Source organism: Frieseomelitta varia, unplaced genomic scaffold (assembly GCF_011392965.1).
Source record: "Frieseomelitta varia isolate USP_RPSP 00005682 unplaced genomic scaffold, Fvar_1.2 scaffold_264, whole genome shotgun sequence".
NCBI lineage: Eukaryota > Metazoa > Arthropoda > Insecta > Hymenoptera > Apidae > Frieseomelitta > Frieseomelitta varia.
This window is the reverse complement of record NW_025109995.1, coordinates 534979-554486: the sequence shown is the minus strand read 5'-3', so window position 1 is coordinate 554486 and position 19508 is coordinate 534979. Positions and strand designations below refer to the sequence as shown.

Sequence of the window (19508 nt, the reverse complement as noted above, 5' to 3'; positions counted from 1 at the left end):
AAACTCCATCTGATGGTTCTAGGCTTAAATTACATTGAATTTTGTAGTAAACAGTGATTTAAAAGATACACAATAACAAAATTGTAAATAAATAAATGAACATATGTACTTATTTTAGCTGATAATTAGTTTGTTGATTAATTATTTTATTCGTATTTATCGTATTTAATTATCTTACTATATAATATTTTTTGTTGATTAATCATTTTATTCGTATTTATCATATTTAATTATCTTACTATATAATATTAATAACATTATTGTTATTTAATGTTAAGTTTTTTTTAATTGCTCATGCTGGACAGTGCTAGGACAATGCTAGGACAATGAACAATCGTCATCACGAGCATTACATAATGCAATTGTCAAGGATGGGAACGATTGTTAACAATAACTCGCCGTTTTACCTACTTATCCAATCGTTTGGATCGTATCCGTTATATTTTTAATAGTCTCTCATTTACTAGTTAGGCTTCCTTTAACTTTCATTTCGTATTCATAATTAAGTTCATCGCGTGTTGAACAAAGTTGAAAAAAACCGTGATGAACCTTATTATGTTTTAGTGTTCTCATCCATTTAGAGTGCTATTTAAATTTTACCTGCACGTAACAAATTGTTCGCAGTTCTTGATTCAAGAAAAAACTTCTCTTCGTAAAAGAACACTTTAGAGCTTTATAAGCACACTTCAGATGTAATTACGTATCGTTATTGTGGATAGAAATTAAGATATCTTCCAAACAATTTATTATTTACTTGTTTTGTTGATTGTCGATGTATTGCAATATTATAATTCCTGAAAATTAAGTCTTGGATTTTTTGATCATCTTCATTTGCATCTTTTTAGATTTTTGATCTTTTTAAATGTGGACCAAAATTATTTTTAATAACAATGTAAATGCACTCTTTGTCTCTTGTATTTGAATTTTATTGCAATTTAAATTCATAGGACGATAGATATATATAATTCTATAGTGGAAATGAAGACTATATTATTTTATTTTAAATAAATTTATCAATGAAGTTTATTAAATTACTCATCTCTAATATTTTGAAATCTTGATCATAGTATATTTCATAGTATAGTAGCTTATAGTGTAGTTATATCTATATAAATCATAAACAAAATTACTATTTATAGTTCGATCATAGAAATGTAAAATCGATTTTTAGAATTCTACTTTCACTAATAAAGACCGTTTCCAACGAAAATGTACATTTAGAGATATTCATCACAATTTTACGTAATATGTCTATATAATTTATCAAATTATATAGATAATATAATTTTATAGATCCGTAGCGAAAATTAATCAAATATTAATAATGCGGTGTGGTCCAGTGACTTCAAGTTTTATGTTTGAGACGAAAATCTATAATCATCACAGAATATGGATCGAATGAAATTTTAATCCGTGATCCCAATTACAGTTCTCATTGTCACCTACCTTGTCAATTGTCGCATTTGCTGCGTTACGTGTCGCTGCATTAAAATCTCGGTCAGTTCTCTTTTCAAATGATCTCTAAAATCTCCGATTGTATTTTAATAATCCACGAAACAAAATAATTATTTTAAAAAAATAAATACTGTTTTATTATTTATCTCATTAATATATTATTTCATATTAGATATAGATATTGTTAATTACATTACATTATTTAATTTATTAATTACATTTTTATGTATATATATATTTTTAAATATTTATTTATTTAGATACTAAGAAGCTAAACAATGGAAGATGAGTTTAATAGTGATATCTTTACTATTTTATACTTATAAATCATTATCATGTAATGTACTTTGGAGTTATAAGAAATTATTTATAAATATTTAGTAAATTGTGTTGGTAAATGCAGTTTTCATTAGACCAACATTTGTATATTTTCGTCGTGAATGTGAACGATTTCATTTGTAATATTAGTATGCTATTTACGTCATGTACAAATAAATGTAATTAAAATGATTCAAAATGGAAGGAAAAAAAAACAAAATACGTTGTCTCGATGCAATATAAAATCTGATAGAAAATTTAATGCTGCATCTTGTTCTGCCTTATTATTTTTTCGATTAATATTACGTTAAAGGATTAATGAACAGTAAACACGAACAGTATACGAACTGCTGCTCAAAAATTAAGTTATACTTAAAAATTAAACAATATTTTAAACATGTAAAATATTAATATAAACGATTTTGTTTTAAATATGGAACATGTCATTTAAAAATATTTTTACATACTACAAATACTGATCGTAAATATTAAAAAAAAGAATTTTAAGAATTTTGAGCAAAAATCTCTATATATGAGAAAGAAGATATTTTATATTCTTTTATAATAATTATTATACAATTATAATTATAATTGTATAATAAGTATAATTATAATTTTATAATAATAATTATAATTATAATAATTTATAATAATAATTATATGAGAAAAAGATATTTTATATTCTTTTAACATTTAAAATATTTTCACATCACCACGATGAAACTAAAAAAAAAAGAAATGTAAGAAAATATAAATTTCAAGAGAAAGGGAGCACTTGTAATAAATTTTCTGCAATTACGAATGAAATGAATTAAATATAACTTGTGAATTAAATCACTATTATTATATTTGTGAAGTATTTCCTTGGGAAAGAGAAAATAAGATTATTCACTCATTGGTATAAATTGGTATAACTTAATCGCGATTCAAGAGATAGCGACGTGTGTATTTCAAGCCAGCCACAGTATTTCATGATAGTAAATCATCAGAACGGGCTCCCAAGCTATGGGATTAGATACGGCATTCGCGCTTGCACTTAAGAGGGAACCGATGCACGCAATTCTGTAATATGTTTTGTAGTGAACTTTTCAAAAAAAGATTACGATGCTTTTTCATACTTGTTCTTTAACCGGCACAAATTTGTTAAGAACCATAGATTTGTGAACCACAAATTTATTGTTATATCACCGAAATTAAAATTTATCGCTGAAGCATGTAATGCTGTTCATAAATTGCAGTGAATTTTGTTTTATTATTATATAAATACTGATTGATATAGTATTTTACAAGATTCAAAAAAGAATTGTTTACTATGTATAACAGTTGAGAATGTTTTGATCGATTTATTAATGTAGAAAAAAGATAATAGCAGAAAATATCAGTGGTCTTTGTAGACAATATAGAGCAAAATAAAAAAATTATGTATTAATATATGTTAAATTTTGTTTGATCAATATATTTTATATTGATATTAAGGAAATAGATAATACTTCGTCTGTGAGAACAACAAATGTAGTGAAATGTATTATACTGAATTTATTTAGTAAAACAATTCATTAATTAATTAGTATATTTTTTAATTTAACGTATGCGCACAAAACACCATTTTTCTATTCTCTGTTTATAGTCTATTTTTAGGCCTTTGGGGGACTAGTAAAAAAAAAGTACATATTTGATTGACATGAGCTTTTGTGGTCTATTTTAACACATTATGAATTATAAAAAGCAACATTAAAAGAGAAAAAAAGAGGGTTCTTATTTAGCTTTTTAACGGCATCATTTTACATAACTTTTTTTTACATTGCCTGTCGGTATGGTGCATGATTCCAGCGAAACAGAATTAGTTACAACAAAAAGGCAAAAAAAGTTCAAAAGTAAAAAATATTTTCTAAGGATTGACGATCCAACATTTTCACTTCTGTGAAAATTATGAAAATAGCAGCTATTTGTTTTTGATGTATTGAATTTATGCTAAAAATTTCTATGTTTTTTGTTTCCATTTTTAATATTAATTGTTAACTTGTTAATTTTTAACGAAATTGTTAAAAATTAAAAAAATGTTCGATTGTCAATCTCTAGTAAATGTTACACCAAAGATACGTATCAAGTTTCATAGTAATCGGTTGGTTAGATTCCGAGATAAAAACCTAGTTTCGAGAAAAACGCGTTTAAAGTTTTAGAACGTAATTTTTCATATGTATCCTTTTTACTTATATATCGCGGCTCACAATTCTCACAATTCACAACTAAATTGAATTCAAGTCCCCTAATATTCGATTCACTAAAAGTAATATTTGAATCACACGATTTGCACTTTATTATACTGCTTAAAGTTATAAATAGTGATGTAAATTCAATTATTCTGTATCCGTGGCAGATTTTTATACCCCAAAATAAGTTTTAAAGGCTAGGACCTTTTGTATCTTATTTCTAAGACTTCAAACTAATATTTGAAACAAAAAAACAAAAAAAAGAAGAATTGGTTTTTTGAAAATTTCAAACTGTCCTGACCTTTTAAAAGATACATATTTGTAGTTTTTTATTTCATACTTATGACATTTTAATAATATTTAAATACATTTATAGTTTTTAAATTAGAAATTTATTTTTGTAGAATATGTCTATATTTTTACGTTGTCACGTAAAATCTAAATTTTACAAAGTAGCATTTTTCCTTATTTTTCTTATTTCAAGTCGAAACCGTGCTATGAATTTGTAAAAAATTTCTTGAATATTATAATAACAAAATAAATGGGTTGTAGATTTTCTCATTTTCAGTTTGCTATTGCTCGAATCATATTAAATTCACGAACATACAATATTACAATGGCGTTGGCTTTCATATATTTCGAGAATATTACACAGGAAAATTGCTGATGACACAGGTATTGTCTACAAAGCTTCCTGAATTTTGTGTTAGTGAAATACTTAGTTACAATAAAGCTTCTTGGTAACAGAATAACTAATTACAGTGCATACAAAGTTCCCTGGTAGTCGTAGATATAATCGCAGCAAGCAACACTTATTTTCTACTGACTTTGATTCCCGCTGGGAAGTATATTTCTATCGACTATTCAGGGATTCGCGAAGGGGGGAATAACAGATGTATTTCTATTAACTGAAAGCCATACGAGGCAATGCTCGTTTATATCACGCGCTGTTAAAGGGAAGATGCTCGTTTTACGTTGAAGGAAAAATCTTCTGATGATGGAATTTCTTTAGAGATTAATTGTAAAAGCTTCAATATTAGTCCATTTTTTTTTTTTTTTTTTTTTTTTTTGGTTGAAATTACGTATTTTCATTATAGGAACATGGAAAAATATATAATAATATATTTCGTGATGAAACAGATTAATATTTATTTTATTAATAAAATGGGTGAAAATTATTTTGAATCTAATTATTTTGAATAGCGTTGCTAAAAAATTTTTATGGACATAAAAATGTTGGTGAAGTTTATAAACAAGTGTGTAAGCTTTATTTAAATTGATAGAATTTTTGTTGAGGTCAAAATTTGGTTCTTTAATTTAATCTATTGATTATTATCTAAATTAGATTATCTGTCATATAAATCAGTTTATATATCCGTTCCTAAATTGTATATTTTTTATTTCTTTTTGTAAGATTTGTGAATAAAATAAGACTTGTGTAGAAATTTTAGAAAAGAATATACACGTTCATCACGTTTACTTTATTTACTGGACTTAAAAAATATTATAAGAATTGAGAATAAACGTAATCGTGCGTGTCATCGATAATACATACATCGATATTATTGACTCGACAGAATTATCGACAATCATCGAAGTAATCTGGTGGGAATAATAATAGTCGATGAAATTTTAAAAAATGTTATCAAGAAATTAACAACAGTTAAACAATTGTTATTGGGATAACTTCAAATATGCATCGAATATATTGCGTCATTTAATTAAAAGTCAAATTTATTACAATTTAAATTTTAATTATGTCCAAACATAATGATGAATATTCTATTATTATTACATATGTATATTCATTAATATGTTTGTCATCGTAGCATACATTTCCAATTTATTCATTTAGTATAACTTGGTATATTTCTGCTTGTAATATTTTATTTGTATATTTTGTCTTTCAATATCGTGCCACACTCGTGATATAAATTATTTATTCAATGGTTTTCGAAAAAGCAAATTACAATTCTGTGAAATTTTAAGTCGAAGTTTAAATTTAATTTCTTTAAATTAACAGGCATTTACTGTAAATAATGTCTTAGTGTTTTATATCTGAAGTAATGTTATAATTACAATAAGTAATGCTCATCTAATATTATTGCAAGAGGTTAAAATACATAAAAATCTACAACCCAGATAATTATACCATGTATTATATTTCCCTACGATAATAACTTGAAAAATAAATTACACTGCGAATCAATATTATCATTCCACTTGCTCTCACAATTTTACATCAATAAAGCTAAACAATAAGTTAAAATTCATGAGTTTTTGACGTTACACGATCAGACAAAGAATCTCTCATCTATCCAGTAATAGTTAGTTGGTAATAATTAAAAATTAATAATATTGTTAACAGTTTAAAGTAATGAAAATGAATTTAAAAAAAAAAGTAAGTAAAATTTATTTTGTACCTTTTGTATCGGTTATAGGGTTAATTAATTTATTTTAATAATTTTAATTATTTCGAAAGTAAATGATCTAAATATATATATATATATATATATATATATTTTCTTGTAAAATAAAAAAAATAAATATATACTTAGAAATTAAATATTAGTTTGTCGTATTTATTAACATCTAGTTTTTAAAAAAATAAATTTAATTTATATTAAGTATAATAATTTTTATTAAATTTATATTAATTTATATTATTTATATTTTTTTTATATTAATTTATAATTTATATTAAATATAATTTTTTAAAAAATAAATAAGGAAAATTTATTTTGTACCTTTTGCATCAGGGTAATTAATTAATTTTAATTATCTCGAAAGTAAATGGTCTAAATAAATAAATATATATATGTTTTCTTGTAATAAAATAAGAAAAACAAATATATACTTAGAAATTAAATATTTGTCGTATTTATTAACAGCTAGTTTTTTTAAAAAATAAATTTAATTTATATATAATAGACGCATTTGCAGTGGTCTTCCTTGAACTACCGCGGTTGATTACGGTTTGTCAATTAAAAACGATTTCTCGTTTCCTGACGTATTTCTATACTGTGGTGCATCTTCGGTATGAAAGGAAGAGCATCTCGCTCAGTCATGTCCCTTTGTGAAAAGACGCGTTCTTCTGCAATCTACTGCCAGCCGACTTACTATATATATGAATATCACAATGATTCGCGTCCCCTTCCCCTCCGGGCTCAGCGTCGTGAGACCTAACGATCCGATTTTGTGCGAGCGCACGAGGCCTGGAGGAGCATGCCAGCTGACTCACGGCAGCCACCACCACCACCATGCAGTCCTCTCCACACATTTCTAAACGCACATACACGAGGTCTCTTTCGCTCCTCTCCTGCCTGGGCGCACATCGAGTATGAAGAAAGAGTATGAAGCCACGTTTCGCCTCTAGTCTCGTTCCAAACTCGGAACACTTCTGTCTGGCATTCGCGGTCAGTTCCGTTCTCTGCCGACTCGGTGTGCCACGCTGATTAACGACCAGTTGATTTCTCCGCGGACGTTCAAACGAAATCATATTCAGAGGAAATGGATACGGATTCTTCTGAATCGCGGCTGCGGCACTGAAAATAATCGCGACGTTGGAGGATCATAATAGGTATCTGATTGGTGTTTGGCCCCGAGAAGAGTTTCATGTGTCATGTTCAGTGTTTTAAGTTCGTGTCTTTATGTAGTCTTTTACGATGCTGAGGATTAGTCAAATTGTGCGGTCGATAAAGAAGAATTTTATATATTCGGAGAAATAATTTATGGATTGAAAGTGTCTGTGCGATGAGTTTCGATTTGTATTGCCGAAGATGTGCGACACCGTGCAGTCGATGAAGAGAAATTTTGTGTAGCCGAAGCAGAAAGAGGACACATTCGGAGAAGCTTACGGATCGATAGTGACTTTATATTTGTGTCTATGTTCTCGTGGTGATCGTTTTCGACTGTATTTTGTAATGTAAGTCGCGGATAGAAGCGGTGACAGATACACGCGGCAGAGAATGACAATTTACCAGACGAGTAGCGGTTTCTTCTATCTATTTGATGTCACGGTTGAATCAGTTTTGCAACGACGGCTGCGTTAAAATCAGTCTCTGGCTTCTTGCCACGTGAAATTTGATTCACTCCGAGATTATATCGCTGTGGCAGGAATGCACTTGACTTTGCTACCACGAGAATTATGAGTACGGATCTTCCTTTCAATCGATATTTTATGCAAATTCTTTCTTATGTTGTCGTATTCACTCCCCGATGATCTTCGAATACGAATTTCTTTATTATACTGTAAATTAAATAGTCACAGTATGAGAAAGTACCGCGTAATATTATTTTATCATTTTATATTATTGTTATTTTTATCATTTTACTAAATTTAACGTGAATATGAAAGATGTTGCTAAGTATAAAATTGATTAAAGAAGTATGATGCATTATTTAAATATTTATTAACGCTTTAGCGGCGAGTGTCACATATATGTTTGACTTTGGCTGGTTAACAAAGATATCAATATAAATAAATAAATGAAAGTATCTATTAACACTAGAACAATTTATTACCGCATCATAAATATTCTACATACAGATCGTTCAAACGAATAGATTTATAAATTATGTCTCTGTCCAAACAATTGATAATAGTTCTAACGAGAATATGCGTATTTTTTAAACATTTGTAAAAAAAAAAAACGGAAGCCTGAAGTCAGAAGTCAGTTGTTACAGTGTCAAGATAATAAAACTTCTATGATCTACAGTTCTGATAAATAATATATATTTTTTACATTTTTTGCATTCTCATTGTCATTTCAAACATCTCGCCGCGAAAGTGTTATGATACAAAATTTACTAACACGTACGCTGTGACGCATCGACTTTCATTGGGAGTCCAGCGTCACGCATATGTGACGGCAGTCAATTTTTTCACCTTTTCTCCGAATAAAAAAATGAACACTGAACGAAAATTATTTATATGGCCCAGCTTCACATACTTGTGGTACATTAGAAAACCAGATTTACATACTTATTTATTAAATTTTGATATTACTTCTGAATAAAAATCTGCAGTACATTTTGCTAATTCAAAAAGCTCGAAAAATGAGTAATGGGCTGTGGTTGAAATCTATGTTATCTATGTTAACCACTTGCGCTGGCAACTGATTGCGCGGACCATAACGAGTGACCGAACCGTATACAATAATTCGTCGCATTCTTCTTCTTTTGAACTCGTCGGTATGATATCACTGGATATAAATGATTAAGAAGTAATAAACCTATCATTTGTTTTGCCTGGGTTACACTTAAATATACTTAAAACTGAGAAAATGTTGCAATTTGGGGCAAAAGAAATTCTCGATGTGCCTGGTACGTCATTCCAGCGCAAGAGGTTAAGAAGCGACACTTTTGAACGGAGGTTTTTTACGAAGAAGTCAATGGTTGATCCGGTAGCATCAACATTTCGTTCATGCTACATTGTGTTCATTAATACTTCAGCTACGTGAGAAAAGGAAGACCCGTGCTAGCTAGCTCACTATGGAACAGTAGCGTTAAAAGAATTCGAAGTTGGAATTTAGTGGTTTCGCAAGGAAAGTTTGCTGCGGTTCGATGAGTTTTTGGAAAGTGTCGATGTTGTATTGTGCACAGTGGTATTTCTCGTGACCGTAACAGCAATTTCTATAGGATGGCTAGTGAAGTGATGTTGGCACCCGCCGCGACGCCTGGAACGTCCAGACGAGAAATAGACGACGTTAGAGATATGGTTAGAAATGCGACCGTCACTACTGTTTACGTAAGTTCACGAGATTCTCTATTCTATACTCTATACATAGAGGTAGGGAATTTTTTCACTGCCGCGAGTCGTACGAGGTGCTTACTCAGTCTGTCGAGTCCCCTACTATGGAAATTAGTTTCCACTCTGTGCATTCTTTCTCGCCGCAGCTGTTCCGATCTTCCTTTAATTTAGCTAACAATAAGCCAAAACTAAATTGGAGGGATCGATGCAATGAAGGGAATAACCTTATCGATCAAAATAGTTGGGACAAGGGTCATTGGCTGCTTGTGAGCCACCAATTCGACATTTCTATTCTCGTGTTAAATATAATATAATATATTATAATGTAATATAATATATAATATATAATATATAATATATAATGTAATATATAATGTAATATAATATATAATATATAATGTAATATAATATATTATAATATAATATAATGTGAGTCACTTAGTTACGCAGTATTTTAATGTTCATTTGGCTGCGTTAGTATTCCTTTGTCGACTTTGAAAAATTTATCCATCATCTTCGTTTTTCATCAACGGTCTTTTCATCAAAGTTTCGGCAAGATACTTATTGAGATTGAAGTTTTGGATGGTGAACGCTGAAAGTTACGTATGTAGGCTAAGAAAATGAAAATAGACTAGGTGTTACTGTTATAACTTTTATTTTCATTGGTTATTATTATGTGATAAATAACAAATTTTCTTATTCTTAATAAATATAGATAATTTTTTTTAGTGGTTCAATAAATAATATGTTAGATAATTTGCTTGAATGAAAAGTTAAATCCAATTATGATAATACATTCATAGAATTTAAAGACAGATTTAATAATAATTCATTTTAAAATTGCTCAACATTTCTTAATGTAATTATATAAAAACTTGAATTTTTTAGATTATTGATGATATATATAATAACGAGATAATTGAATAAAATATGAGCACAATGATTGATAATATTTGATATTTTAAAATAGATATCTAGAATATGGTTTGATTGACAAAAAATATTTATAAATATATAAAAAAATTCATTTTTTCACATTAATTGATGTATTGCTTTGCTTTCTTTTGTTAAAATACAGAAGAATCTCTTTTATCTGAACCATTATTTTTGAAATATTATCTTAATATCGTTGTTGTCTGTTAATCATCACTTAAGAAGATATTTTATTACAATAATATAACGATCGAATATTAAAATATTCGTAGAATAAAAATTTGAAAGGCTTTATAAATTAAATCTTTTGGAATAGTTAAATATTATGAATTATTTTGAAATTTATGACAGTCAATAAGAATCTTCATTTAAAATTTTTAATTTTTCAATAGGGCAAAATATATTTATCAACTTATATATAGAAAGTTTTAATTTTTATGTAATATTATATTGCTTAGTTTTCATACATCGAGACTTCTATAATAGACAGAGCTTTGAAGTATACACCACGTCCATCTGGAAATTGATTTTGACTTTTCGCCAGTATCGCAGCTATCCTCGTCACGTATGTGGAAGTCTAAGAATATCTTTTACACATTTGCTTCTTTTTCGCTAAAATTATTCTGTTCTGTAAAGTGTCAAGCTTTATGTCACGTTGACGAAAACAAAGATATCACAATATTGATCTATTTATAATATTGTAAAGATACTGTTAAAATTTATCCTAAAAAATCAGTACGTAAATATCGAGCATTTAGTATGTATTAAAATAAACAAAAATGTTATTTTAATTAACACACAGGATCTTTCTTTTGTTCTTCTTATATTAATAACATTACACGAATAACATAAATAATTTTATAATTTTTTTTAAATTTGAAATAACGAAACTTCAGGGTTATTTAAATCATCTGTATATTTAAACAAAATTTATTTATATCAATTTATAAATATTGAAATAGAAATCATACAGAAATATCGTTTTAACGAACATTTACACGTCAATTTTAGAAGAGATAAATCAGATTAGATTTGTGTTTTAATTTTTTATTAAATACGTTTTGTGTTCCTACTTTTTCATATTTTTCAAACATTAATGTGTACAAAAGTTTTGTGTGTGAAGACTACTATTTTTTAATAATATATGAAAAAATAATTATTGTTGAGGTATACATAAATATATACAAAATTTTTATCTAATTCATAATTTATCTAACAAATTAGCGCTTTTTATATTTAATTCTAATAATTTAATCTCAAAATAAAGAAAATAAAACATTCGAACAAAAATTATGCTGGAATAAATAAATAAATTGTTATTACTTTTTATAATTATTTTGTAATTATTAAAGGCAATTATTTTGAACTTTTCAGACAAACTTTTTGTGTAAATTATTAAAAGAAATATTTTATGAAAATCTATTATTAGAAAATGTTAAAAATTTATGAAAGAATTCATAATATTGAAATTCAAATAAAAATAGTTCAATCGCAAAGAGCAAAATCACAGAAAATTTCATAATTACACATGTAGATACTCTATCTCTAATAATAAATTTTCTTATTTTAATTTTTTTGATACTTGAAATAAGTATTTAGCACAAACAAAGTTCTTTTGAAGAGTTGATTGCGAAAGTTGAGTCATTGAAAGAATAGAATAAAATAAAATAAAATAAATAAAAGAGAAATGAAAATGAATCGTTGTATCTTAGAAAGAGTTTTTATTTCAGTGTACTATTCAATGTCATAAATTTATAGTCACAAATTAGATTTATGAGCAGTTCGATTGCAAATGCATGTTAATATGTAACAATAAATTCATAGTTTAAATCAAGAAACATATTCTAGATGCATATGTATTGAGAGGTAGTTGATACTTAAAATAAAATATATATAGATGTCCCTATTTATCTGGTATACTTTTGCCAATAGAGTCTATAAGTAAAAAAAAAAAAAAAATAAAAAAAATAAAATAAAATAAAAAAAATAAAATTTTATAAACATTGTAAACATATGCTCAAAAATTCTTCGTCGAAAAGAATTATAACGAAAATTCGAAATAAGAGTTGACGATATTTACGTTCCATAAATTTCATTATTATAAATAACATTTGTCAAAAATTGAATTTATAACATTTAGAATCTCTAATTGATTTGCTTTCATTTTATTAAATGCATTATAACTTGCACTAATAAATTTATACCGTACACTTATAACCGTTGCACTAATTACTTTTGTGTGGTCTTTTGTTTTAATAGTTTCAACGATAAAAAAAAATGCAATGGCGTGAAATCTGGTGACCTTAGAGATCAAGGCATTGGTTCATCTTTACTATTACTACATAATGTGCAATTTTGTAGAAAACTCCAAAAAAAAGCAATCTTAACTATCAAGCGCAGCTTGATAGTGTAAACAGATTAGACATTGCCGATCCGTCTTACATTGTAAGAAGGATTAGGACCAAGCGAAAACTATTATTGTTATTTCGAATTTTCGTTATAGTTCCTCAACAAAGAATTTTTGACCTTTTTTTACATTTTTTTATTTTCATTTGTAGAACTTATTAGTAAAGTTATGCTGGAAAAAGTATGGACATCCTGTATGTATTTCGTTGTTAATCAATTGTAAGTAAACTTGCTTGTTGTTTGACTACAGTAACGAAGGACAATAGTGTCAAGGACAAGATTTCACTCTCAAACCATGAAACGGTCACGGTGTCTGGGCGGTAATGATCATTTTTAGCAGTGCAGCATTGGCGGTTTTGCGCTCTACTACCAATGTTAGGGCAAATGAGGTTTTTTGCTTCTTCAGAGTTGGTTTCAATTGGTTGATGGTAATGAAGGATCTTCGTTTTTTTCTGAGAATGAGAAATATTTTCCAGGAAAGACGAAAGGCAATTTTGTAATTTTGATAGATCTGTGCAGGTTATAATCTGAAAGCTGCAAAAAATAAATTAGCAAGAATTTTCTTTGTAAATAACACTTTACTTGGAATTCATAGATGATTTGAATGAATAACAATTCTTTCGTTATTCATTTTACAATGATATTTAATCAGGCTGATAGTAATAAGCATGACTCTTTATTCAGAATTTATAGAGATGATTTTTGTAACTTGAAACATTTGATATAAGATACGTTTGGAATAATGAATTTTTTGTTATTGTTTGTCATTTATACTAATATTTAATTGAAAGGGTTGATAGTAATTATATAATTGTATGGATAATTAGCAACAAATATTTAAGAAATAACAAAATATTTGTATAAAGATTTTTTCTTAATTCTTTTAGATTTCCCTCCTAATTTGATACGAGTTTTCTTATCTTTCTTAATATGCTTAATTTAGATGGAGAAGCAGAATCGTTAATTATAGAAATTATATTTCAAATACATACAATGAAGGCAAAAGTAATCGTGAAAAATGTAAAGGTATTTTCAAAAGAGGCTAATAATATATAAATTGGAAAATGCAAAAACAAAACATGATGAAAGTGTAATCAAGTTGAAATTTTATTAAATTCCGAAAATAATATTAATATTAATATTAATTATTTGGTAAAAATAATCAAATGAAAAAGAATGTGTACTGTTCATGATAAATATCTTCAAATCTCTAGATCAAGAATTAATAAAGAAATAATTTTGTCAGAATGATAATTTTAATAGCGATTTCGCATATTTTAATAGAAAATTAATAAAAATGAAAAAAGTAAAAATATAGTATCAAACGAAACAACGTAATTCTGTTTTTCTTGGTCCTTTTTAATTAGAAGGTATCTTAAAACAATGAAGCGATTGTAAGAGCAATATGAGAAGATCAATTTTTTCATATCCTATAAAATTATATAAATACTGCGAAACTTTGAAAAATTTGAATTCCAACACTCACTATAGTATAAAAATAAAACTGTACGTGCTGATCATATTAACACAGTATGACATAAAACTTTCAGCATGTCAGTAGAAAACCATATTGCAACTTGCATTTGGAAAATTGTACATAGAAATTTTAAAGAAAAGTTGAATTTAGTTGGACGTAAGCCACAAACTTTTTCTCTTAGTACTCTCAAATGTCTTTGATCTTCTCCTGTTCCATTTAACAATGGTAACTAAATATTTCTTTTAATATAGAAATATGACTTTATTGAATTTAATAATATATATACAAAAATGAGGGAAAATTTAATTTAAATCGTTAAAAAATTATTATAAAAAATATTAAAACTATGTTTAACCTCCATGTATTTTCATTTCTTGCAATCTGAATGCTTATATCCGTATATATTAAGTAATATTAAAACTATATTTAACTTCCATATATTTTCATTTCTTGCAATCTGAATGTTTATGTCTGTATTGATTTTTGTTATACATATAAAAGGATAATTATAAGATACTGTTATTTTGTAAATTTCATTTTTTTTTTACAATTATGTTGATATTAAACAGTTTATTTGTTGATATTAAATAATTACTTTAAAATAAATTTACTTTTATTCTCTAGATGGCATTCTTACGATTCTTTGATATACGTTTTATTCTCTGATCACGATTTTTCCCTTATAAACAAACTTCTTTTTTATAAATTACAAATATAATTTTGCTTTGTTTTTCACATATAGGATGTCTCGGGAGGAAATCAAATAACTTTACTGGTGTGCTTGATCATTCTGAATGAAGAAAAGTTATATATATTATAAATTTTGAGTTGCATATTTTTTATTTATTTAAAAAAATAACATTTATAAATAATTTTTTATTTTACATATTTTTAAGCATATAATTTAAAGAACGTAATTGTTTCTCTATTTAAATTTTATGTATAAATAAAAAACAATTTTTGAAATAAATAAAAAACATGTGAATAAAATCCCATAGTATATGATTTTACACGAGTTTTTATTCAGAATAATCTACCAAACATATTGGTAAAATTATTCTGGGACACCCTATATGCGGTTGTCTGAATTGAAGTAAATAACGTAAAATTTTTATTTCGTAAAGTGACGGCTTTTGAAAATGGAAAATTTAATTTTAGTCTTCATTTATAGACATTTTAAAATGTTAAATGAAAATACCTGTTACAAATATTAATTTAATTGTAACTCAGGCGATATTTCAATGTTTATTTTAGTTTCTTAAGAAATCAACTAAAAAATTATTTATAAAGTTCAAAACAACGATATTTTTAATTTTTAAAATTTATCATTTTATATGTATAACTAGTTGTGATTATACCATATAATTTTATAAACATTACTTAAAATCCGACTATAAAAAAAACATAAATCGACTCTTTGAATTCTTTACTTTTTTCTTTTAGGCTCATTCATTGCAATTAAAGGATTAATTTTTATTTGATAGATTTCAATTTCTGTTAACAAGGTATTAATTATATTTCAACGTATTAATATATTGGTAAATTTCATCATGAAATTATGGACTTCATGACCAATTATAAATTTGATTTCAAGGCAAAATATCTCCAAATTTGATATAGTGAATAAAAATTCGATATTCTTTCTCATTTGATGAGGAGATTGATTTGGTGTGTGGCAAAGCATCCTAATCTAGCTGTCACTATCCACAGAATCTTCTATCACTTCAGAGAAGTCTAAATTTATTAGGTGGTGATATGTCTACTTCCGTGTTCTGTTCACAGAGCGTATAGTAAGATACATTTTGTCTTATCATTAATGTTGAGCAAGGAAAAAGACTTTTTTATATTTTGTTTTAAGCTTTGACGTATTTCTCACTATTAAAAGTGCTACTTGAATACAGAAAGGAATAATTGTATAATTATATAAAATAAATATGCGATAATTTATTTTATAAAAGTATATTACTTTTTAATATATTATTTATATAATATACTTTATTTAAAAGTATATTTAAGTATAATTTAAAATTATAAAAGTATATTTAAGTATAATTTAAAATTATAAAACAATAACAATAATATTTTTTCTTTTCAATTATTATTACATAGCAGAATAAAATAAAAGACTGAAATATTCAAAAGGAAATTTAATAAAAAAGAAGAAATATATCTGTGTCTTACTGGACCTGAAATATGATACCATACTTGTGAATATAAAATTATCCACTGGCCAAACGTTCCCAAATGTTCCCAGTAACAAATAACTGCAATAAAGATTATTTTTACCGAACCAATTAATTCCTAGTGAACAATAAATTGGGACATAGATCTTTTTTTTTTTATCAGTTCTACCATGTTGTTGTTTCTGAATACAAGAACGTGTTATCTGAAAAAAAGTCGAAAAGTTGTTTCTTATTATATATCGCCCTTTCAATTGTAAATGTACAGACAATGATACGATTAATGCTTATTGATAGAAATGGCAGGTTATGTTGCTTCTCCATTGTGTATTCTCAAGAGAACAACTGTAAACAAGCTCACGCTTTCAGTCTTGCCATAAATCGCCGTGGTGTAATTTTCTATACGCTTCGGCAGATTTTCAATGTTGCTGGGTGTTGTCGACTCGTTGCACAACTAATTAACAGGGTGATCACGTATTCAATGTACAAGAGAGCTAGTTGCGTGTCTGCATAGATCTTGGACTTCCTTTCGGTTTTGTGTGAACTGACGCACATGTACACATGTCCGATAGATATAAGAAAAACGCAAAAGATAATTTCTCTCTGAATGGGAATTTTTGTGAAAAAATTTATTTGTTTTCATGGATCTTTTTTACATTAGAAAATATAATTTTATAATTGTTTATAAAATTATAGTAAATATTTTTCATAAGAAATAGCAATTCTCCGATTCTGATTTTGATAAACTTGTTTCTGAAGAGTCTTCATAAATGTTAAGAGATGATTTTTCGTTTGAATCATCCATTGGTACTTATGTATTGCTGAATTCTATGATATCAGACCCTCTTTATTTTAGTCGAGCTTCGTATACTGCAACTGCGGGATTGAAACTTAAGATAAAAATCAAGTCCTTGATTATATTTTTTCTCGATGACTTTCTTTGACATCAATTGGTATTATGTTCTTTAATGTAACATATTTCTTTGTGTGTTTGACTTTTAAAATTCCCTTCGAAAGCTTTCCTATCAGCATTTCGTATTTGGATACAACGATTTCGGCTATTTTGGATGAAGATGGGCAAACAAATTTGACTTTGATATAAAATTCATCTCGAACTCGATAAAAATTATATATAAATAATTTTAAAAAATTGTTACTATTGTATTAAAATTTTTGAATAATCTGAAAGGTATTGTCATACTAAACTCATCTTATAAAATAAAAGAAACAAATATTATTCCTATGATATGTGTTTGAAAAAACGCATCAATTCAATTTTAATTCATTTAATTTCATGCCTCAATTTCAATAATAAATCGATATATTTCATAAAAGTTGTACGTAGTGTTACATTAATATTTTAACATGTCACTAATATTTTTTTCTGATACAAGATGTTTCCAGATCTTACACTTCGAATATTCCACTTTTCTGCATTGAATCGAACATCGTGTGACGTGATAAACACATAGGTTCGGAAATGACGTTCGGATAGTAGATTTCTCTGTAGACGTCTCTTGTTACATCATTAGTTTAATATATGTGGGTGGCCATCTATTAATGCAATTAATTTCCTGTTCATAAATTTTCAATCAAGCGATGGAAAACTGGATTGGCTGTCGCGTTCTCTGGTTTTAATTGCACGATTGATGGATTATTGATGAATTGTGAAATGAAATTGTTCGAGTTCTGGGTAACAACAACCACGATCGAGAGGAAATAGGGTTTAAATAGGAGATGAAATAAAATTGATATTGAAATTGAATAATTTTTTTCCAATGATCGTTATTTTTCATTATTTTATCGTGAACTTTCACTAAAATTACGAAAAGTTCAGAAATATTGAACTTTCGACATTTATTATATATACAGCATCTGACTGAAAGTGGGCACGACATGATTCTTTATGAATTTTTTTGATTTTGGGCTTTTTGTTTTTAAGAAAATCGAGTTTGAATTTATTTAACTCCAGACGTGACAGAAATAAATAATGAACAGGAAGTTATCCTACGTACAAAAATAAGTAAAAAATGTAGAAAAAATTTTTTTTATTTGAAGAAACGAAAATATTTTCAAAAAAATAGACTTTAAATATGTTTTGTTAAAAATTGCCTACGTGTGCACACATATTTGATAAATTTTCGACTTCGATTTTCTCGAAAACGAATTTTATATCTATTCTATATCTTTTTCTTATTTTTCCATATCATGTCGTGTTTGCTTTTACATATTATTCAGCTGGACTCCTTATATTATAATCTTCTTTGAACTACCAGTATTGATTAACAGAGGAGAGTATTTTAGTGATTGTAATTTCCAAAATTATATATTTTTTGCTTTTTGAACTACCAGTATTAATTAACAGAGGAGAGTATTTTAGTGATTGTAATTTCCAAAATTATATATTTTTTGCTATATTGAGGAAAATGTAGAAACACAGCTTTTGTAAACTGTAAAAATGAGAATTTTTCTTTGTATTAAAATGTAGAACAAAAATAATAAAATTTAGTAAAATGCTAAAACCAGTAAAGTACGTTATTACAAGTTAGTAATTTTAATTTTTAGAAATTTTTCAATATACTAAAGAAGAATAATCGTGGAAAATTAATTGATTTTCTCTATAGAATTATATAGAATTCAAATTTGTTTAAATTAGAAATTTTTCTTTTTTAATATGTCAAAATTTCGATTAATTTCGTGTAACAGAAAATTGTAATGAAAATTTGGTTAAACTAAAAATTTTCTTCTCTATTATTATGTTTTCCTTCTGAAATATT

At 26.8% G+C, this 19508-nt stretch overlaps 1 protein-coding gene across 14 annotated transcripts in view; it reads left to right on the top strand.

Annotated features, from left to right (window-relative positions):
* Positions 1–7566: 7566 nt before the first annotated feature.
* Positions 7567–19508, top strand: part of LOC122528836 (patronin) — a 150461-nt gene continuing 138519 nt past the window's right edge. For all 14 annotated transcript variants that reach the window (XM_043654384.1, XM_043654389.1, XM_043654393.1 and 11 more), the window contains exons 1-2: positions 7567–8134; positions 9438–9732. In XM_043654384.1, coding sequence (XP_043510319.1) covers positions 9625–9732 — 108 coding nt within the window. In that variant the 5' untranslated portion in view covers positions 7567–8134; positions 9438–9624. The remainder of the gene's footprint in view (positions 8135–9437; positions 9733–19508) is intronic.